The sequence below is a fragment of the Dermacentor albipictus genome, chromosome 1 (genome assembly GCF_038994185.2).
Source record: "Dermacentor albipictus isolate Rhodes 1998 colony chromosome 1, USDA_Dalb.pri_finalv2, whole genome shotgun sequence".
NCBI lineage: Eukaryota > Metazoa > Arthropoda > Arachnida > Ixodida > Ixodidae > Dermacentor > Dermacentor albipictus.
Window position 1 is genome coordinate 118,062,785 of NC_091821.1, and position 23,681 is coordinate 118,086,465.

Consider the following 23,681-nt stretch of genomic DNA (forward strand, 5'->3'; position numbering starts at 1 on the left):
TCGAGTGCCTGGTCATCATGACTGGATATAGGGGCGTAGACCTGTACAATCTTCAATTTGTACCTCTTATTAAGTTTTACAACAAGACCTGCCACCCTCTCGTTAATGCTATAGAATTCCTGTATGTTACCAGCTATATTCTTATTAATCAGAAATCCGACGCCTAGTTTCCTTCTCTCTGCTAAGCCCCGGTAGCACAGGACGTGCCCGCTTTTTAGTACTGTATATGCTTCTTTTGGCCTCCTAACTTCACTGAGCCCTATTATATCCCATTTACTGCCCTCTAATTCCTCCAATAGCACTGCTAGACTCGCCTCACTAGATAACGTTCTAGCGTTAAACGTTGCCAGGTTGGCGGCCTGTCCGGAGCCAGTGATTCTTAGCACCCTCTGCAGCGTCGCAGGTCTGACCGCCGCCGTGGTCAGTTGCTTCGCAGCTGCTGGGGACTAACTAACACTAACTAACACTAACTAGCACTAACATGAACCACCACGGTGGTTCATGTTAGTGCAGCCTTACTTGGGTTTCTAACACGTCAAGCGCCGGAGCATGAGGTCACAGTGTACTCACAAATGCGATCGCCGCAATGTGCATGGCGGCTGCGAAGCGATCAGCGGATGAAAACTTGTGCCTTGATGCTCGGAGAGAAGCGGGAAGAAGGAGGGCGTCTTTTTGTGACAACCCATTTAATTTTGCACTATTGTATTCTTGTTCTCCGTCGCACTGAGTGGCCCATCCAGGCGAATAAAAGAAAAGAGAAAAAAGGTGGCGCCTTGGTATTGGAGTCAATGTATATAAGTGAAAAGGAAAAAAAATAGTCATTGGAAAATTTGACCTCATAGTCGCGACAGTGTGTTCTGAGACACCATATGCACTGCTCCCATATTGTCGCCACCCTTCTTGCAGCGGTCACGATAAATGGCCTGCTCCCGCAGGGGCGTCTGCGTGAGCAGGCGTTTGGTGTGTTGCGACACCACGGACCCGAGCACATGAGGGTTGGACCCTCCCGCGTGTAGCCGTGCGCGGCTTAGCCGTGTCTGGGGAAACGGGGATCCTGGGGGTTGAGCCGATGCTGGGTGTTTGGACCTTTAAGGTCCCCCGGCGGAGGCAACAGACCCCTTTGGCCTCTGCTTCACATAGACGGCACCCCCGGACTGACCCACCCGGGGGAAAGCGGCAGTCGCCTTTTCCTGTCCTCCTTACCAATCTTCGTCTTTCTCTCTCGTCTTTTTCATCTTTCCTGTCTTCTCATCACTTCTCCTCACTTCCTAGTTTCCGGGCGGCAAGGGTTAACCTTGTGTAGCTAGCCAGCCTTGGTTATGCTGTATTTGGTTATAGCAGCGATGTACGGCTGGCGTTGGCAGGGTTTCTCTAGCAGGAACTCCTGTCACGTCCCCCTGTTGGGCTCCATGGTGGGTGGTCGGCATCGCGGCCGAAAACCCTACTGTACTCATGGAAAACGCTTTTCCTAAACTCCCTGATCGCCCTCACAAACGAGGGCGCACCGAAGATCTCTTTCAGTTTTTCGGACGACAAGTCCAGAACTTTCCTAGATATCACCTGATCCACTCAGAAAACCCAGATAAACTAGTGCGTAACATCTCACCGTTCCTTGTTTCGAAGTCTTTAACTGAAGTTTTTGGAACAGGATATAAGGCGTCGAGAATGACAAGTGGTGATCTTCTCTTGGAGCTCCACGATAAGAAGCAGTACGAGAAACTGCCGAAACTTGTCTCATTTGGCGAGACCCAAATAACAGTAACTCCGCACCGTACCATGAACACCACCCGCGGCGTTGTCTCGGACGATGACATGCTAGAGCTCACTGAAGCTGAACTCTTGGAGGGCTTCAGTGAACAGAATGTAATAAATGTTAAGCGAATTAAGATCAGGCGAGACGGTAAAGAGATCAACACGAAACACCTGATACTCACATTCGGTTCAAGTGTCCTCCCCGAGTCCATCGAGGCCGGTTATATCAAACTTCGTGTTAGGCCATACGTGCCAAATCCTCTCAGATGCTTTAAGTGCCAAAGGTTCGGCCACAGTTCACAGAACTGTCGAGGCCGGCTGACATGTGCCAATTGTAGTGACACTGAACATTCCTCCGAAACATGCCAGAAGACTCCACATTGTGTCAACTGTGAGGGCGAGCACGCCGCATACTCGCGCGCCTGCCCGTCCTGGAAAAGAGAAAAAGAGATTGTGACAATCAAAGTCAAAGAAAATATATCTTTCAAGGAGGCACGTAGGCGGGTGTCATACCTGTCTAAGAGCAGCTTTGCCGATGTGGCGCGTAAGGGGGCAGCGTCGCAACGGCCTCCGGCGGCTGTCCGACCCACAGGCAGTGAGTCGGCAGTTACGCCATCTGCCCCCGCGGCGGTTGCAGCTAGCGCTGCTCCGTCAACCGAGGAGAAGGGACCATCCACCCCAAAGGTTGGTGCAGCCGAGGCTGCCCCAACCTCCGAGGCCCCTTCCAGCGCTGGCGACGTCCAGCGCAGCCAAATCCCTCAGGGAACCCCATCGACCTCCGGGCTGGTGGGCGCAGGGGTCTTGCCCTCCAAGGCGGGACTCCCTCTGAAAACCTCTCGCTCGCAAGAGCGCTTGTCCGGCGCCTCACACGAGGCAATGGACACTACACCTGTCCCCAAGGCGCACCAAACGCCTAAGGAGCGTCGAGAATCGCTCGAACGCTTCAGAAAGAACAAAACACCTATTACAGGGCCTCGAAAGGGCTCTGTAATATAAGGCATCCACTCCGTTTCCGTAAACACAGCACCAATTTACCTTAAAGATGGATACACAAATCATTCAATGGAACATCAGAGGTCTCCTTAGAAACCTTGATGATTTGCAAGAACTCATCCACAAACACAATCCAAAAGTGCTGTGTTTACAGGAGACACACTTAAAATCTACACACACAAACTTTCTCCGAAAGCACGTTACGTTTCGCAAAGACCGCGAAGATGCTGTCGCAACATCTGGCGGTGTAGCTATTATTGCTGACAAAAGTGTAGCGTGTCAGCATCTAAAGCTCCAAACGGCCCTTGAGGCCGTGGCCATTCGAGCCGTACTTTTAAATAAACTCATTACAATCTGTTCTCTGTATATACCACCACATCATCACCTTCACAGACGCGACTTAGAGTCATTAATAGATGAGCTCCCGGACCCCTATTTTATTCTTGGTGATTTTAATGCACACAGTACTTTGTGGGGCGATTCACGCTGTGATGCGCGAGGTCGCGTCATTGAACAGGTGCTTTTTTCCTCTGGAACATGTCTCTTGAACACGAAGGAGCCCACATATTTTAACCTGTCCAACAAGTCATACTCTGCCATAGATCTTAGCATTTTATCGCCGACGCTTTTACCCTATTTTAAATGGAATGTGCTTAACAACCCGTATGGGAGTGACCACTTCCCAATAATCCTAACTGCGCCGAAACAAGATAAACTTCCCCCGCTGGTCCCTCGGTGGAAGATTGACTCAGCCGATTGGGAACGGTACCGAACTCTTACTTACATGACGTGGACTGAGATGTCTGGTATAACCATAGATGATGCTGTTGCATATTTTACAGCTTTTATACTGGATGCCGCCTGTAAATGCATTACACAAACGAGCGGCATGGGTTCCAAACGGCGTGTTCCCTGGTGGAACGATGCATGCAGGCAAGCACGGAAAAGCCAGAACAAAGCGTGGGCGATATTTCGCGATTCTCCATCTGCTGAAAACCTGGAAAACTTTAAACATATCAAATCCCAGGCAAGGAGAACGCGCCGGCAAGCAAGACGAGAGAGTTGGACGAAGTTCATATCAAGCATCAACTCGTACACAGATGAGACAAAAGTATGGAATAGAGTGAAGAAAGTTAATGGGCAACAAACGTATTCCTTACCTCTAGTAAATAGCCACGGAGAAAGCCTTGAAGACCAAGCCAACTTTCTCGGTGCACATTTTGAATACATATCGAGCTCTTCACACTACTCCGAAACCTTCCTAAAATACAAAACACAAATAGAACAGCAAAAATTAGAAAGGAAATCTGCTAAAAGTGCTGCGTACAACGATCCATTCTGTATAGCAGAACTGCAGGCAGCACTAAACTGTTGTAATACATCCGCCCCAGGTTCAGACCGCGTAATATATGAGATGTTAAAACAACTACCATCCGAAACACAGAAAACCCTCCTTTACCTATACAACGTTATTTGGTCTTCCGGCGAGATCCCCTCTGTTTGGAAGGAGGCTATTGTAATTCCAATCCTAAAACACGGAAAGGATCCTTCCTCGGTATCGAGTTACAGGCCTATAGCATTAACAAGTTGCCTCTGCAAAGTATTCGAAAAAATGATTAACTGTCGCCTACTGCACTTCCTAGAATCAAACAAATTGCTGGACCCATACCAGTGCGGGTTTCGGGAGGGTCGATCCACTACTGACCATCTCATACGTATCGAGGCACGTATCCGTGAAGCTTTTGTCCATAAGCAGTTTTTCTTATCAGTATTCTTAGATATGGAGAAAGCCTATGATACAACGTGGCGGTTTGGTATTTTGAGAGACCTCTCACAGTTAGGTGTACACGGAAATATGTTCAATGTTATCGAAAGTTATCTGTCGAATCGGACATTCCGTGTTCGAGTGGGCACTGTTCTGTCACAGAAATTTGTACAGGAAACTGGAGTGCTGCAGGGCGGGGTGCTCAGCTGCACGCTCTTTATAGTAAAAATGAATTCCCTTCGTCTACACATACCACATAACATCTTCTATTCAACGTATGTTGACGATGTGCAGATAGGTTTTCAATCAAGTTCTCTTGCTATCTGTGAGCGACAGATCCAGCTTTGTCTTAACAGGGTCTCCAAATGGGCTGATGTGAACGGGTTCAGACTGAACCCACAAAAAAGCACCTGTGTCATTTTCTCTAGAAAAAGAGGCCTGCACCCTGATCCTGAAATTGTGTTGCATGATGAGCGTCTGCCTGTTAACAAGGAACATAAATTTTTAGGCATAATTTTAGACGCGAAACTAACCTTTGTAAAGCACATAAAATATCTTAAAGACAAGTGCATGAAAACAATGAATATCTTAAAGGTGCTCTCACGCACAACCTGGGGCAGTGATAGAAAATGCCTCTTGAACTTGTACAAAAGCCTCATACGCACACGACTAGACTATGGAGCCATAGTTTACCAGTCGGCTACTCCAACTGCTCTAAAGATGCTGGGCCCTGTTCACCAGTTAGGAATTCGCCTGTCCACAGGCGCCTTTAGAACAAGCCCAGTGGAAAGCCTGTACGTTGAATCGGATGAGTGGTCACTGCATCTGCAGAGAACATATTCGTCTTTCATGTATTTTCTTAGAGTGAACGCAAACAGTCAGCATCCCGCGTATTACACCGTAAACGATTTGTCCAGTTGCCAACTTTTCCGCAACCGGCCCAGAGTGGCACAGCCTTTCTCCATGCGTGTTAGAGACATGGCTGAAGAAACAAGGGTTCCACTGCTTGAATACCACCTTATGTCCCCTGCTATACGGCCCCCGCCGTGGCAGTGGCAACCAATAGACTGTGATACATCTTTCGTAGCTGTCACAAAGCACGCGCCTGTCGCGCATATACGAATGTACTTCCTCGAATTACAGCACAAATACTCCTCTCCTGAATTCTTTACAGACGCATCGAAGTGTAATTTTGGCGTATCTTACGCAGCGGTCGGTCCATCTTTTTCAGATGCCGGTGTTCTGCACCCTAACACAAGTATTTTCACAGCAGAGGCCTACGCGATATTGGCTGCCGTTAAACACATTAATGAATTTAATATCCCAAAGGCAGTTATATACACTGACTCTTTGAGTGTTGTAAATGCTTTGAAAACTGTCCGGAAATATAAAAACCCTGTAATTCTATCTCTTTACTCTGCATTATGTACAACCTATCAGTCCAAACAGCATATCGTCGTATGCTGGGTGCCGGGGCACCGAGAGATAGAGGGAAACGTGTTGGCTGACGAGCTAGCCACATCTGTCAACGCGAACGCTTCCAACACTTCCACGACTGTCCCTGTAATGGACCTCAAGCCCTCGATAAGAAAAAAGCTAAGGGCTTTCTGGCAGTGCTTGTGGGACAAACAAACAGAAAATAAACTACATGTTATCAAGCCGTATCTTGGCAACTGGCCGCCGGTATCAAAGAACCGCCACACAGAAGTAACACTTTGCAGACTCAGGATAGGACACACATACAGCACACACGCATACCTCTTGTCCGGTGGCGATCCACCCATGTGTGATAAATGTGGTGAGCCACTTACCGTGCTTCACATCCTGCTGCAATGCACTGAATTAGACGCTAATAGGAAAAAGCATTTTCCATTACCACACCGTCAACAAATTCCCCTTCATCCTCTTATGATCATAGGTATGGAACCGCTCGTTAAATATCAATACTTGTTCGCATTCTTAAAAGATGTACACAGTTTTCATGTCATATCACCAGGAAATCCGTAGCACGGCCTCTTAACTGAGGTTTCTGCTGCGATAACTGCACTAAAACAAAGCACCTGCCTCCCAGCCTTCGGGCTCAAAGGCCTCCCGGAGGCTTAGGTGGTATTTCAACATTCTTGCATTTTAGCTCCACGATCACTTATCACGCGTACTAGATCCATAGACAACTATATGTATCACTATCATAATTTTATATTATATATCATTTTACGCTTTTATGATACGGATTGATTTTAGGCCACTTTACAGCCATGTCACATCCCACCATCGTAACTCACCAATCAGCGTTTAACACATCATTATCAGTCATGGCGCTCTTTGGCCACACCTGGCCCTTGCGCCACTAAACAATACACATCCATCCATAAATGGCCTGCGGCAAGAGATCGAAAGCAACATTAACTAACAAAGCACATGTAGAATTGAACAACTAAACTGGGGCCAAAATATCCAGTGCCCTTGTTCATAAAGTTGGTTTGCCGTAGACCTGACCTCATCGCTGACACTATATCTTCTTTCAGGATTGGCAAGGTCAATTTCGATCGGAAGGGCTCGCTTGTATATACGCTGTCTGGTGCACGTTAAGAAATGAAATAGTGTGATTCATAATTTGTAATCATATATCAATCACTATTAAAGAAATGAAAAAAAGATATGCAGATGCCACGCACTGTGTAAATCAATGTAAGCGAACCTCTCTGTGTTGTTTTCTTTGATTAACGATAATTATCGGTAATGTGGACGGCAAATGTTTACTTTTTTCAACGTTTTGTCCACCACGGTGGCGAATTGATGTTAAGCATTATCTTGCGTGTACCACTGTTGTTTGTCTGCGTAGTACACAAAACACAAAGGGAGAGGTGTTTGCTTGAGGCGTTGCGGTGTGCCATATTTAATAATCTCTGAGAGGGCTGAGCATTGTCAGTGCCTCGCATGAAACATCGCATCGTGGCAGAAGTATTAAACATTAATTGAATTATGGGGCTGTACGTGCGAAACTCACTACCTGATTATGAGGCCTGCCGTAGTGACGGACTGCGGATTAATTCTGACACCGTGGTGTACCTTCCCGCGCGTTTTTGAACCAGCATCTTTTTTTTTTTATTTCGCCCCCGTCGAAATACGGCTGCCGCCGTCGGGTTCACACCGGCGACCTCGAGGAATGCCATAGCCGCAAGGCTACCGCGGCGGGCACCGAAGGGCACCGCTTCCATACTTTCGCCTAGACCCTGCAGTGCGCTTTAATTAATGCGGCTCTGCTTCTGCGCGCCCGACATAAATTGTCCGCTTTACATATTTGCATGGCACTTATTCAGAAATAGCAGAAACGTACCGTACGGTACCTTGAACTTAGGTTTATTCAGTTTCCCCGCAACCGCTGTCGTGTCTCTAGTAGTAGCGTTTCCTTGCCATCTCACGACATCTTTTTACTATCCCCCTCGCCCTGTATGGTAACTGCTAGAGTGGCCATTCACTCGTTTCGCGGCGGCTCGTCGGTTCTACCCATTCTCTGCCCCCTCTTCCATTATATGCATAGCTTCCCTCCGGACTTGAACGTTAGTAAAAGAGTAAGCTCTGCACATTTCGCAATGCTTTTGTGGGGTGCCACGGACAATTACACTTTTCAAGAGGCTAACATGTAATGTGGCGACGCTTAGGAAGCTCCAGAGGGCATTGTGCACATTCGACGTGCTGCAAGGGTCCAAGCGAGTTTCATTTCTCTTTTCCTCTCTGCCACGCTCTTTCCATGTATACACACGCTCTTAACCAGCCGCGGCGCGGCGCGCAAGACAGCAACAGCAGAAGTGGGATAGTCGAAGGAAGAGGCAAAGAAAGTTTCAGCTTAAAAAGTAGGTACAAATGTTCTCTCCGAATCTTCACTGAAGCGCGCGACGCTGACACCACAGTATACCTGTAGTACTGACCAGCCGTTTCACCTGTAGACAATCTTCCCCAGAAATTCGGCGTCGCCCTTTCAGACTACAGGTGGTGAATTTTCCAGCATGATCAGGAAATGGGCCTTTGAAACAGAGGGTCTATATCAGCCTAACATGGAAAATCGATTGCTTCTATGCTTTCCTAGTAAAATCCCTTGCCACCGGTCTCAGCCGCTGATTTTAAAACAGAGTGTCAAGTGAGATACTCTTACGGTAGGCGAGCCCCAAGACAGACGAAGAAAAAGGAAACAGAAAAGAGTGAATATTGGTTTGGCACAAGCAGTACATGTCACAAGTGGGGTGGGGTATGGGGAGGGGTGAGTAAGCAGAGAAATAAGGGTTCACGTGATTGTTGGAGCTTCATAACAAACAAAACTCGCAATGGGGATGCACGATATATGTAAATGACGAAAATTTGCTTTCGTATGCGTACATTAGAGGCGGAAAATATCCCTACTGGGAATATATTGCCGGCAAGGGTGTGTAGAGCCAAGGACAGAGGAAATTCGAGATGCACGTAGAGAGCAAAGAAAAATGACGACGCGTGCGTGCATGGGCGTTTTTCTTATTGAACCTTCTGTTCTTGCGCAAGGAATGCATAAATTCCTCTCAACTTTCGCGCTCCAGCTGCTGCGCGAATCGTAGCGCGATACAGTAAATAAGGAGGGGGCGGGGGGCTGGAAGTGTGGGGGGTGGAGGGGGGAGGGCGACGACATTTCAAAAGACACATTGTTGCAAGGTTTGGCCTGCAGCTAGGTCTCATGCAGTGTTGAGCGCATTCAAGGTCGAGGACCTTCGCAGGACGTCCGGGCGGCTATACGAGAGCGATATATTCATGATAATACACCACGGTGCATTCGCCCCGTTCCGGAACCACTCGTCATTGCTCCAGCCCTGCACGAGTAGGTGCAAAGTACGTAAACTACGTGGCATCTGCGTAACGATTGTGTAGATCACGCTTGATATTTATGTATGTGAGCACAGAGTAGCGACAGTCCCAGAAAATGAAGGAAAGCCGACAGGAGAACGAATGTTTTTTTTGTTATTATTACTCAGATGGCGCAGCAAAGATCTTGAAGTCTGCAAGTTCTGTAGAGCTATGGTATTAATGAGGGGATACACTATACCAGGACGTCAGAACTGTCATATCATCGAGGTTCGATTTCAGATTGCATCAGTGCAGTCGGCGAGCGTGAGAATAAATTATTCAGATCCTAGACTCATTTTGTTGCAGAATATAGCGAATTGCGCACCCGAGCGCTGATGAATCAAGAACATGTCGTGTGGGTTTGTGTGCGTGCATGTTTGTGCCCGAATGACGAAGCTCATGTGTATTTGACACAACTCGAACCTAAAATATGCTTGTGTTTTCGACACACGAATTGGTGCACTCAGCACACGAGAATGGTGGCACATGTCTTGGGGCCCTATAACGTAAAACTATTCCAGTATGTTTTTATTCCTATGTCCTGACATCAAATTTGCCTAACGGCCGACGCAAGCATCGGGCGGTGACCCACAGGGTTTTCTGAACGTGCGCAGAACAATCAAACACTCTCCTCTTATATAGGAGGTCACTTTTGTTTGCTTTAAAAACGACTAGCGTTGCCTACAGTGAGCGGCTTCTCTTATGTAATTCGCTGACAAGAGGCGAGGAGCCCGTCCAAGCGGAGAGGGATTCGCTAGGGCCGAGTCAATGCACTGAAAATCGTTAACCGCATGAAGAGGGTGGGGCCGGCGTCTGCGACTGGTCCGCTTTTCCTTACTTAGCTTGAGGTGGCTGATTGAAAATCCCGGCGACCTGCAATGAAAGGTTAAGAATGCCGCTAAAACGGATCCTCAGCAAAGAAGAGTCGGCAGAGCGAGGTCATAAACGTGCCGAAAGTGCTCAATAACTTTATATAGCCACGCAAAAAGTTTTATTGTACGAAAGTAAACCCATGCTCTCCGGCAGGTGCGAGTAGCCAGTGCCGAGCGATCGGCGGCCGCCATCTTTTATTCCTTTCGGAACGGCACAGCCTGTGGCTATTCAGAAAAAAAGCTCAGTTTTGTTCGGTATATTAATACTTCTTTAACGCGTGCACCTCACTTTGACGTGGTGAGTTTTCGCTGTTTTGTGACGTCGCGTGACAGGGAGGTGAAGTGGGTGCAGCGCCAAAACTTCTGACCAATAGCCGAGGGCTAATGGCGAAAAGGCGTCGAATCGGAAATAAATATTTTTCTTTCGTTCGGTCCGATCATGCATATTCAGCGTGTACACGTCATACCAGATAGAGAGCTATCGCGGTTTTCGTGACGTCGCGTGACAAACAGGCGAAGTGGGGGTGGTTCAACAAAGTTTTTGACCCATCACGGAGGGATGATTGCAGAATTGGAATAGAAAAGGTGAAATAGCTTTACGTTATAGCGCCCTTGGTTGCTGAAAATGACACAGGTGCTTCCTCTACCATGCATTGTCTGCCGCTCGGCGAAACGTAAATATTTATGAGTGATAGACAACAAGCCATGGTTAAGGCTGTAATGTACCAAAGCTGTATGCATGAAGAAAAAGGTGCTTAAATGGCATTAATAGTGATTTAACAAGGCTGCCGCTGGTCTGGTAAAAAGTGCATCCACAGAAAATAACTGGTGCCGAATCCACAAAGCTTCTCATTCGTAAGGGCTGCTTGCCGCTGATATTCGCAAGTATCATATTGCCAAGTCCACGATTGGCTGTCAATTGCTGTTACGAACAGATCAGATCAAGTAATATTGTTTGTGAATACGGACCTTGGGATGCTCTAACGTAACGCTGTTCAAGACTTTTCTGTTACATTTCTGCGATCAGGTTTCCACGGTTGGTTAACCATTTTTCGGGCCACCCCCACTTCGCAAGGCTTTCACGTGACGTTCGGAAAACCGCGGAAACTCCACATCTGATATGACTTGTACACACTGATTATGTATCATTAGACCAAACAAAGGAAAACTAATTAGTTTAGATTCTATGCGTGTTTGGCCATCAGCCCTGTGCTTTCGGTCAAAAGTTTTCGGGCGGCGCTCGCTTCGCTTCGTTTGTCTTTCATGCGACGTCACAAAACAGAGAAAGCTCGCACGTCAAAGGGACGCGTACGCAATAAAGATGTATTAAGGTCCTCAACAAAACTCAAATTTTTTTTGGAATAGCCAGAGACTGCCTCCTTAAGAAATGAATACAAGATAGCTGCCGGCCCATTCCTCAGGCAGTGGCTGCGCAGAGCATGGATTTATTTGCCTATAATACAAAAAAAGAAATTGCATGGCAGCATAACGTTGTCCAGCCCTTTCTACACGTACGCAACATCCCTTTGCCAATTTTTCTTCACTGAGGATCTCTTTTAGCGGCATTTTTTTACCCTTCTGTTGCATGCCAGTGCGATTTTCTGCCAGCAAAGCGAAAGTTGAGCGAGGAGAAACGGGCAAACCGCCGGCGCCGGCACTACCCTCCTCATCTGGTTGTCTACTTGCATTGCACTAGCCCGGCCCCATCGAAATTCTCTGCTCTCCTGTGTACTCCTCACCTTTTATCAGCCAATTATGTAAGAAGTCTGTCAAAGTAGGCAGTGCTATTCGCTTTGAACGCAAAGAAAAGTGATTTCGTATATAAAGGAGAGCGTTTCATTCACATATTCAAACAACGCTGCGGGTAACTGCTTGCGTCGGTGCTCGCGACAGCGCTTACGCAAAAGATTGGAAAAGTTGTAAGTTAGAGGGCCCCCTGTTCTCGAACGTGTTTATCATATTTGTTGTTTTTTTTCTTCATTGCTTTCAGTACAGTGATATGAGGACTACAACATTTCTTCAGGGGCAATATATATACTTTCGGGTAATAAGAATCATTACAACCTAAAGAAATTCATTTGACTGTCTTCCAAATGGTGAATTATACCTGATATGCATTTATTTGAACTGGAACCTTGTGAAAGAACCAAGAATGCGGCACTGAATGCCGAAATCTCTTTAGTAATAATTTTAAATCGGTGGCGAAGCTTTTCCTGCAGTCTATTTGGTATGTATGTACGTATGTACGTACGTACGTACGTTCATACGTACGGACGGACGGACGGACGGACGGACGGACGGACGGACGGACGGATGGATGGATGGATGGATGGATGGATGGATGGATGGATGGGATCCGCCACGGTGGCTTAAGGCTGATATACGCTCGAGCCGCACGCCCCACCACCCGCCTGTCGCACGCGTGTGGTCTTGCGAATGGTCATGCACATGCCAAACACTTGGGCACAAATTTCGGTTTACACTATGTCCGCACATGCAGTGTAAACCGAAATGCGTGCACAAGTCTGCGACACACGTAGATTTTAGCACGACTGCACGTGTGCGACAAGCGGGTGGTGGGGCGTGAGGCTGCAGCGCAAATCGGCCGTTAGCAGCTGTGGCGTAGAACCTCTAAGCACAAGGCCGCTGGTTCGATTCCCAGCCGCGGTGGCTGCATTTCAAATGGGCAGAAGTGCAAAAACGCTCGTGCACTTAGCTTTTGGTGCATGTTAAAGTGGCTCAAAATTAATCCGGAGTCTCCCTCCACGGTGTGCCTCATACTCATATTGTGGTTCCACACGCAATTTCCCATGAATTGATTTTACCATCTGTATAGGGTGTCTCAACTGTCTTCACACTTGGCCTTAAGCAAATGTTTATCTTTCTCGAGTATTGGCGATACAGTTTGCCTGTGCTGAGCAACACCTGCAAAACCAATATCCGTACACTCGAAAGCATCCAGGCCCAGGTATTTCGAGTGTGTCTTGGATTATACTAGGAGAATGCCAGCAAAAAAAAAAAAAAGATTCAAGAGGCAGACATAGACAAAGAGACAGAAGGTGGCCAGCCACCTTCCTGCCTCTTTGTCTACGTCTGCCTCTTGATTTTTTTTTTTACTCTCAAGTTTGCTGGCATTCTCCTAGTATAACCATGTACCAACTAGCCCAACAAGGCACTCTTGTGTCTTGGATTGCCGCGATACTCGAAAACAGCTGAAACAATTGCGATTGCACATGACTTCCCAGCCAAGACCCATATAGTCATGGAAGCGCTCAAAGCACACGTAAGACAGTTTGCAGAGGATTAACCACGGGCCTCCTTATGTCAGACAGTCCTGCCCTATCGTGCATACCTTCCATCAGGTTATACAGCTCCAGCGAGAGTTCTGGTTCCCCCATTGTGCTTGGCTCAAGGAAAAGTCTGACTAATGGTACCACAAACTCGAACAAAAGCACAACTCTCGTCTCCAGCTCTCAAGTAGCTTTCACTACTCTTGCTGTACGAGACATACAATGACCATCATCATATATATACTGATGCTTCAACCATGGTGAATGGGTCTGCAGGATCGGTGATCTTTCCTGCAAAAGTCTCCACGATAAAAATACGACTATTTCATCAGACTACATCGACTGCCGCGGAGCTCACTGCTATTCGTTGTGCACTTCGCGTAATTTCTGATGAACTGCCTAAGAAATGGAGCGTGTTCAGCGGTTCCAAGGCTGCTTTTCATTGTTTGGTTTTTGCATTACGCCGCAGACTCCACGAACATCTAGTTCTAGAAATCAGACTGCTGCTTTGCCACCTCGTCGAGCAAGGACACGACATCACGTTACAGTGGATTCCAAGCCACTGTGGCATAATGGGCAATGAACATGCCGATGCAGCAGCACGATCTGCACATGAGGAAGGCTTGTAAGACTCCATACCATTCTTAAGAACAGACGCAGCAGTGAAAATTTGTGTACTTGCAAATGAAGCAATAAGATCTTTATGGAACACACCAAGCTTGAAGCACACGCCTCTACACCGACTGGACCCGTCCCTTCGATTTCGACCCCTCTCTGGATTCTCTCGACTCGAGAAAACAGTACTTTGCCGACTGTGGCTTGGTGTCGCTTTCACAAGATCTTTTGCCTCCCGAGTCGGTATGGACGACAGCGCCGCTTGCTGTCACTGCGGCGGCGAGGAGACTATAAAACACGTACTTTGCCACTGTCCTCGATACAGCGCGCACCCGCTGTCGCTAGCAGCCGTGTTGGCACGCTTTCACGACAGGCTACTTTCAGAACAGACAGTCTTGGAATGCTGACATGAACTGTTATCGCACCGAAAGTCGGTCAAGGCTTTGTTAACCTTTTTACGTGGCAGCGGCCTATTAGAAAGATCCCGTCCTTTTTTTCACGCCTTTCTTCTTGTCTCCACTCTTATTTCCATCTTTACTTCCCCTTTCCCTTCCCCTATTGCAGGGTAACAAACCGGAGGCTTTAACTCTGGCTAACCTCCTTGCCTTTCTCTCATTTGCATCTCTCTCCATATGTATACCAAAAAACAACCACTATGAACACTTGGAAATAGGTCGGTATAAATGTACTAACGTCTTTGCTGGTAGACCAGCCTTCGTCAGAGTCACAGATCCGCAATGCATACGTATCTATAAAATCCCTATTAAAGATCAGGGGTGTACCTTTTTGCGCCGATCTAGGCAACTACCAACGCACCATGCGTCATTGTCAAGGTCATCACCATCAAAGACAGAAAAAATAATAAGTAACCTGATGAAACAGTTCGATATGGAACGCGAACAGAACTCTTCGATAAGTGTGACAATCCGCAGTAAATATGAATGCTGTAAACAAAGCAAAATATACCCCCATTTTCTGAAATAAATGTAATAAATGCGTAAAACAAAGTAATACAACCTAAACGGCAGCTAAAAGCACAAGCTTAAACTATACGAACAGCTTACAATGCACACGGAAACCTATAGTGTATGATACGAAGCACAAACTTCCCCAGCGATATTCATACAAACTTTACTGGTGTTCAGTTATATAGCGCGCCACATACTGGGAATTTAAGGGTGTAACACAAGGTAAGCTACACTGTTTAGCAATTAGATCAGTGTTCTTATAGTATAATTAAACGGGCCAGTTTTTCTTTATTTTCGTTGATTACAGAAAAGACAGTGTCACATTTATGCATGAGATACCATTCACGAAGTTGGCGGTCATGGCTGGTGTGAAGTCCGGATTCAAGTGTCGTAACCATGACATTGTTAATAGATTTCTCTGCCATGTTGACACGTATTGAGTGTGAAAGGTGGGGCGGGGATTTCGCATGCGATCTGGGGTGAATAAATTTTATCTTAAATGGTGTTTCTGTCTAGCCTATATGTTGCATGTGGCAAGTGCCGTGCTCGAGCAGCTACACTACTACGATAGCTTAGTCACAGTTAAAACTGCCTTTAACCTTAAAAAGGAATTTGTGTAACTTTGCTCGTGACACTCAGTGTAGTTCTCGTATGAGAAAAAACTTTGCAATGCGGTTTATTGAAACGGCTGCAAGCAGCTGGATTGTAGTTCGTTCTTTTCACTACATAAATATGCGACCTATATTTTTGAGGGCATATATACCACTCTAGGTGGCTCCTAAAATTCATTCTTTAGTCTGTCGCTTTGGGTAAGAATAATATGGTGTTTATGGAAAATTTTCCGAACCTGGGGATCGCGATGGAATACGTGAGCGCCCACTTGTTAGATTGTGGACCCTTGGACTGGCTTAAAATATCTTAATGGTTGTGCTCTGCCGCTCGTGGTATCGCGTCGGTAATAGTGTTTGACTGCTTCTTAAGTTCGTGATATATGCATTAAAATGAACTTCTTCGGAGCATACGAAGTCTCTTAGAAAAGCAACCGACCTTATTTTTTTGTGATCACCTGATGAATATGAAACAAGCGCGCTTGCATCAGCTGACCTTGAACATTCGTGCGCATGCGCGAATTTTTTCCTGCCTGCCGATAGCGTCAGTCGCTGGGACGCAGCGTTTCAGTGAAGTAGTGTGCAGTGCTCTTGTCGTTTTTTTATTGCAAGGAAAATGGCGGAGCGACTGAAGCAGCGCTACTGCATCAAATTTTGCCAGAAACTGGTCGGCAGCCAAGTGGAAACCATTCGTAAAATTCAGACAGCTTTCGGTGACGATTCTATGAGCAGCACACAGATTAAGGAGTGGTACAACCAGTTTAAAGACGGCCGCACATCGGTGGAGAGCGAGCCACGCTCCGTTCGGCCGTCAACATGCCGTAATGACCAGGTCGTTGCCGAAGTAAACGCTGTGGTGATGCGGGACCGTCGTGTGACTATCCGAGAAATTGCGGAAGAGGTGGGCATCAGCACTTTTTCTGCACATTCCATTATGACCAAAGATTTGGCAATGAAGAAAGTGGCGGCGAAATTCGTGCCGAAGCTGCTCACGGTGGAGCAAAAGCAACTTCGTGTTGAAGTCTCACAGGACATGCTGGATTTCACAAACAGTGACACCGACTTCATGAACACCATAATCACTGGTAAGAGTCTTGGGTGTACAAGTACGACCCGGAAACTAAATCCCAGTCGTCACAGTGGAAGCCCTCCACGTCACCAAGACCAAAGAAGGCCCACCAAGTGCGCAGCAACGTCAAAGTGATGCTGACTGCTTTCTTTGACTCCTGCGGTGTGGTACACCACGAGTACGCACCACAGGGTCAAAGAATCACCATAGAGTACTGCAGGGATGTCCTCCGTAACCTACGTGATGCTGTGCGGCGCAAGAAACCGGAGTTGTGGTCAACAGGAAATTTGCGTATCCATCCCGACAATGCTCTTGCACATTCCTCGCACTTTATTCAGACTTCTTTGGCGAAAAACCAGACTCCTGTAGTTAAACAAGCTCCTTGCTCACTTGATATGGCATCCCGCGACTTCTGGCTGTTTCCCAAAATCAAAAGGCCATTGAAAGGAGCGCGATTTCGGACAAGAGAGCACATTATGGCTGTAACGACAGCTGACCTAAACAAAGACCTAAAACTAAGACCTAAAAGAGGCCTTCACGGAATGCTTCCAACAATGGCAGCACCGCTGGGAGATGTATGTGGAGTCCCAAAAAGACTACTTCGAGGATGATTAGGTTTCCAACGCTCCAGTTATGCCAGATTTTTTCTTCGGCCAAAGGTCGGATACTTTTCTAACAGACCTCGTATTCGTGTAAAGCGTTGTGCCTGGCTGTGTGGGTTTCCCAGTTTTGCAATGACTCAAATGACTGCTTTGACAGTGGTATTGATCATAGTGAGTCGACTTCCTGTACATATTTGTGACGGCACGTCCATCGGGAACGGTATCAACAACGTCATGAACTATTATGGTCGAAGATGAGTACTTGTGCGAAACTTCTATAGTGGGATATGCGTGATTGAATACTGCATTATAGTTTAAGGTTCTCCTTTGCCCCGTTTCAAAATACAGAATATACTGTTGATGCAACGTTATTGATGTAAGTATATTGATGTTGATGGTTATTGAGACATCTTTCTTCGAGTATTCGGCATAATTACGGCCCATTATTAGTGCCGACCTTCGTTCCCATCTAAGTTTCACTAACGTGCACGTAACGAGAACGATTAAATTCGATGTTATTGTAGGGAAGTAACGCGGGAAGAATCTTGAACGTTGAATTGTCGATCAGCCCATGATGTTTTGACTACCGCCACTACTTGACTACCATCATTGGGAGGGATATTAGTAGAAAGCGATGCGACATTCATTGTTGCAGCAAGCCAACCTTTGGGAACAGTTACCTTTATTACGCCTTAAAAAAAACGTTAGATTCCTTGATGAAGAATAAATATGTGGCAGAAATAAACTTCATCAAACTGTCAATGTAACGAGAAATGTTTCACGTAACCGTTCATATGCCGGAAACAATGGAACTATCCGTATGACCTTGCTTATGAATTTTGTGCTGTTGGTGCAGCCGGCTACCGGACTAAGTGGAATGAGAGAACGTGCTGTCTGGCCGTCAATCTTTTCCTACTTCACCAATTTTTTCATAGTGTCCTTTACGACTACAACGAATTCAACGGTAATGTCCTAGGAAGGTTGTTTGTTCTTTCATGAATTTTTTTTGTCATTACCACGACTCAGGCACCCTTGACACCTTGATTTATGATATCACCGCATGCGCTCACACTTCTAAGCGCATCAGACTCGTTAGCGGAAAGATTTTCTTAAAACAGGGCACATGCCTTGTAAGCATCCCATCTCTGATTTGTCCTCCCCCCCCCCCCACCTCTCTCTTTCTCCCTTTGCGTGCGGTAGCGTAACGTCAGAAAGGTCGGTTTTATATTAGTTGCAGCATGGGACACATTTAGCGACTGCCTTGGTAGTATAAACAACAAAAGTTGCCGAACTGGTTAGTTTCACAGAATTACTCGCTGCAGGAATATTGTGTCGCGAAATATTCGGACCTCTTTGTTTCAGTTAGGACTTTTACCTTTTACCTGTCTCTCTTTACAAATACTGGGTAAATCATTAATCACACGACCTTCTTCTTTCGAAAGCGTACAAGGCGATGGTTCGTAGTGGCTTGTAATAACCCGAGTTAGCTGATGTGAAGCATCAGTAAGTACTTCTTCGGAGTTATGCCTGTTTGCGGTTAACATCTTTGAAGTCACTGGTTTTACATAAGTTTTACATAAGATATTGGAAGACTTCACGTATACGCCGCAGTAATTAGTAATAGTGATCGATAAAAGAATGTTGCTGAAACCAACGTATTGATAAGGGTACCTGTCTTTGTCGAGGCAGCAACTGTTTTTCTTAGCAGCGTTCAAGCAGGAATAGCTCACTATCCCTCATACTCAGTGGGCAAGGAGGAGGAAGGAGGACGATCGACATTCCTTGTTCGTCCACTGTGAATCACTTCAAGCCTGCATATTCCTGTAAACACCTGTCCCCCTTGGATTTGTGCCGCAAGTGTGGATTAATGAATTTTAGGGCGGATATGTTTTTCAGTTAATTTCGTGCTCTTGAAAAATGATCCAGAAACAGTAGAGGAACTTTTATTACCAAAGGTGTCACTCACTGCTCTGCAGGCCATAAGTTCGTGCGGTTAAAGTTTGAGACAGCTGAAGAATTATTGAGCTCAAAAGTAACTTCATTTGGTTACAATAGCATCTAAGAGGGTGATCTTATAGAATTTCGTCCAACTGGCGTTGAAGTGCTGTTTCGTTGTACCTATTCGCATCGTCATTTCCAATGTTACGAGCATCTATAAAAGTCCTAGTTGCTGATGCATTTCGACAGTTATGGAAAGAAAAAACTCTTGCAACTTTATTTGCAGCACAAATTTTCACGCGCATGTTGCTTGCACGATCGATGATGATGATGAAAACGTTTTATTTAAAGGGAAAAAAAGGGAGAGGGGAGTTAGGAGAAGGGTGGTCGGATTCCTATTCCGGAATTCCGTTGGCTAAGGCCGCCACCCTAGCTCTTTCCACGAGGGCTCGCTGGTCCTTGAGGGTTGAGCTGGACAGGGCTGCCTCCCATCCTTCCCACGTTGGCTGTTTTATAGTTTCTAAGGCACTATTAGCCTGGCAGGCCCATACCATATGGTAGAGATCTGCTTTTTGCCCGCAGAATTTACATTCGGCTGAAAAAGATTGTAGCTCAATAGCATGCAGCTTCACTGGATTATTAAATGACAGGGTTTGTAACTTTCGTAAATGGCATTCCTCCGATTTGTCCAATCCCTTAGCTGGGCCCGGGTATTTTCGTCGCGATAAGCGCAAGTGTTGTAATACGTCTGCATAAGTTATTAATGGCACTGGGAAGTCCGAGTCTTCGGGGAGGGAGGAGGAGGGACCCCGGGGGAGAAAAGCTCGGGCGGCAGCGTGTGCACGCTCGTTTCCCTCTACACCCTCATGACCTGGCACCCAGATCAGCTCTTTGCGCGAAGCGAAGACCCCAGATTGTTTGAGGATCCTGCAAGCTAGCGGTGCAATTCGGCCCCGCGTGTAATTTCTATAGGCAGTTTGCGAGTCTGTAATGATGTATTCTGAACTAGGATGCGAAGCCGCCATAGCGATCGCCGCCTCTTCCAATTCTGCAATTTCCCCGCGCCGAACAGAAAGTCCATTGACCGTCTGCCCTTGATGCACCACCGATATTGTGGAGACTCCTCCCACCGGGCCTGCAGCATCCACGAAGAAGGCCCCCTCTAATTTAGAATAGATCTGGTCCATCTTTTTGGCTCTTGCCCTCCTCCTTGCTTGATGATATTCTGGGTGCATGTTTTTAGGAAGGGGCAGGGTCGCGAATTTGCACCTCCACTCTTTCGGAATGTCTTGTCGTGTTGCCGTATAGTAAGGACAGCCGATATTTAGGTCCTCTAGTACCTTGCGTCCTGTTTTTGTTCCTGCCAATCTGGCATATTGACTTGATAGGTGGGCCTCAATTATCTCATCTATTGTATTGTGCACCCCCAACTGCAATAAGCGCTCTGTAGATGTTTTGACCGACAGTCCTAGTGCCTTCTTATATGCTGTTCTGATCATGACATCGAAATGTTTTAAATCGCACCTCCTCATCCGAAGGTACGGAGCTACGTACACAATTCTGCTGAGTATAAAGGCTTTGACCAACCGAAGAGTGTCGTTCTCCATCATCCCTCTGGTTTTATTGGTGATACGTGTGATCATTCGTAGTACTTGTTCGCATGATGTACGGAGTTGAGTGATCATTGCTGAGTTGACACCCTTGTTGTTAACCAATAATCCCAGGATACGCACCGTCTCCACCTCAGGGATCGCAGCGTCGTGCACCCTAATTTTGACCGGGGCTTCATCTTCTCGTCTGCGCATGATTAGAAGTGCCGATTTTTCCGGAGAGCAGCGCAGTCCGCACTCCTCGGCATATTTTTGGACTGTCGAAGCAGCCTCTTGGAGCGCCTCTTCCATCTGCCCCAGACTGCCCTTCGTCACCCAGACCGTGATGTCATCTGCATAGAGGGCGTGCCGAATTCCCTCTATGCGATCGAGTTGCTCAGGCAAATTTATAAGAGCAATATTGAAGAGCAGAGGGGAGAGGACGGCTCCTTGTGGCGTACCCCTGGTGCCCATAGGGATTGGCTGGGACCTAAAATCTCCAATTTTTACATGAGACTGTCTGTCTAGTAAGAAGTCTCTGATGTATTCAAAAGTCCTTCTTCCACACTGTGTCTTCCGCAGGTTCTCCAGGATCTTTGAGTGCTTCACATTATCGAAAGCGCCCTTGAGATCTAGGGCTAAGATGGCTCTGCTACTGCGTTTGTTGGGTGGGTCAATAACTTCCATCTTGAGCTGCAGCAGTACGTCTTGCGTGGATAGGCGCTCTCTGAAGCCAAACATGGTGTGGGGCATGTAATCGTTTTCCTCCAAATACGCTGAAAGTCTGGCATGCACTGCTTTCTCCATCAGCTTGCCGGCACATGACGTGAGTGAAATAGGACGGAGGTTGTTAATACTTACCTCTTTGCCCGGCTTAGGGATAAAGCTGACGTCTGCCGATTTCCACGCCAGGGGCAGCTTGCCAGCTCTCCAGCACTCATTGATATAATCCGTCAGCTGGCCTAGCATTTTCTTGTTCATGTTGGCGAGCAAGCCGACTGTAACTTTGTCCTGTCCTGGCGTCGTACCTCTTCTCATGGTTAGTAGCGCCGCCTGTATTTCTTCTACTTCGAAGTCTCTGTCGAGTTCTGGATTATCTTTGCCTTCATACTGTAACACAGGCTCGTCATCTTTGGTCGTACAGAGGTATTTGCTCGTCAGGGCTGCCACCAGCTGCTCATCCGTACCCTCATAGCCGTGGAGGGCTCTCTTGAGGTTCCGCTGCTGCTCTCCACTCGTCTTGCTGGGTTCGATGAGGCATCGCAGTAGGCTCCACGTAGACTTGACGCCAAGCCCACCTCTTAATGAGTCGCACTTGATTAGCCAGTTGTTTTTGGCTAAGGTCCACGCGTATTCCTCCGCTTGTCGTGTAATTTCAGCAATCTTGATTTTAAGCTTGCGATTGTGTTTTTGCTTTTTCCACCTTCTGGTGAGGCCTCTCCTGGCCTCCCAGAGGTGGAGAAGGTGGTTGTCGACTGCCGGGACATCCTCTGAGGTGTGCAGCGTTCTCGTGACTTTCTCTCTGGCAGCTAGAAGTGACTCAGCCCATTGCTCATAATCCTCAATAGGCGAGTCGAGCTGAGGACCCTCGAACTCTCGAAAAAGCGACCAATTCGTAAGCCGAGCCTGTCCCCTGTGTTTACGATGCTTGTTGTGGTCTAGGCAAATTCGGAGTATATAATGATCACTGCCTAAGGTTTCGTGCGTATTTTGCCACTCGCAATTTTTAACATTTTTGACTAGCGTTAAATCTGGGCATGTGTCCCTTGAAACGCTATTGCCTATTCTTGTAGGATGCTGCGGGTCCGTTAGAATAGTAAGAGCCATATCCGATATTGCTGCTGCCAGTTTCCTGCCTTTTACGTTTTCGTTGTTGTAACCCCAAAGAAAGCTGTGCGCGTTAAAATCCCCCACTATAATGAGAGGCGCAGTTTTTGCAGCCTGCATTGCTTTTCGAAAAATTTCGTCAAAGACTGCTGTCCTGTGTTTAGGGCGGCTGTATATGTTAAGTACGTACGCCCCTTTACTGGAACGAGTGTTAGGGAGGATACGAATAAACACATGTTCTATTTCAGCATTAAGTTCGAGGTCTACAGTTGAAGCCGTACTGTCTTTATGTACAAGTATGCAAGTCGAAGTGTTAGTTTGATGCGTACTGTACGACCTGAGTTTAACTGCGGCATTAACGTCCTGTAATGCGATTACATCCGGTCTCTCATCTAGACAGTCCACATAGTGTTGCAGAGATTCCCGCTTACGTTTAAAACCCCTGCAGTTCCATTGTAATATTGTTAACTTAGTTTGACGAGCCATATTGCAAACTGGAAGAGGTCAGTCCTTGTTCTTTACTCAGGTCAAGCGCATCATCAGACGCAATCTGCCTGGTGCCCATTTTTCCTGTCAATCTGGGTGTCTTAGTGCGCGAGCATTCAGCGAATTCTTGTAACTTACGGTCAATCCTAATCTCGTAAGCATGGAGTTTTGAGAGATGCGGCTCTAACATTTTTTGAATTGTCTGCTCTGTCATTCCTTGTATTATTATTATTATTATATGTATATTATTATTATTATTATTATTATTATTATTATTATTATTATATATTATTATATGTATTATTATTATTATTATTATTCCTTGTATTATTATTATTGGCATCAAGAACGCCCAACTTATTCGTCAGGTCCTTGCGATCGGACAGCTCCAACTCGGAGGACAGGCCCGAGCGGTTCAAGCCTACCTCAAGTCATCGG

The 23,681-nt window shown here is 46.6% G+C and overlaps 2 protein-coding genes across 2 annotated transcripts; one reads left to right on the forward strand and one right to left on the reverse strand.

The window, feature by feature from the left end:
- The first annotated feature begins 16,348 nt into the window (after window positions 1-16,348).
- LOC135907843 (protein GVQW3-like) lies at window positions 16,349-16,955 on the forward strand. The gene is made up of 2 exons (XM_070536420.1): window positions 16,349-16,817; window positions 16,864-16,955. Exons 1-2 carry the CDS (start codon window positions 16,349-16,351, stop codon window positions 16,953-16,955), a joined length of 561 nt encoding a protein of 186 aa, XP_070392521.1.
- Window positions 16,956-19,361: 2,406 nt separating this feature from the next.
- LOC139057714 (uncharacterized) lies at window positions 19,362-23,433 on the reverse strand. The gene is made up of 3 exons (XM_070536482.1): window positions 23,382-23,433; window positions 21,792-22,588; window positions 19,362-19,373 (listed from the first exon to the last, which is right to left on the reverse strand). Exons 1-3 carry the CDS (start codon window positions 23,431-23,433, stop codon window positions 19,362-19,364), a joined length of 861 nt encoding a protein of 286 aa, XP_070392583.1.
- Between the last annotated feature and the right edge of the window lie 248 nt (window positions 23,434-23,681).

Coding starts and splice junctions, on each gene's coding strand:
- LOC139057714 (XM_070536482.1), bottom strand. CDS start 23,433: ATGTTAGAGCCGCATCTCTCAAAACTCCATGCTTACGAGATTAGGATT. Junction 22,589..23,381: donor TTACGAGATTAGGATTGACC/GTAAGTTACAAG, acceptor GAATTTGCCTAG/ACCACAACAAGCATCGTAAA.
- LOC135907843 (XM_070536420.1), top strand. CDS start 16,349: ATGGCGGAGCGACTGAAGCAGCGCTACTGCATCAAATTTTGCCAGAAA. Junction 16,818..16,863: donor CATGAACACCATAATCACTG/GTAAGAGTCTTG, acceptor ACTAAATCCCAG/TCGTCACAGTGGAAGCCCTC.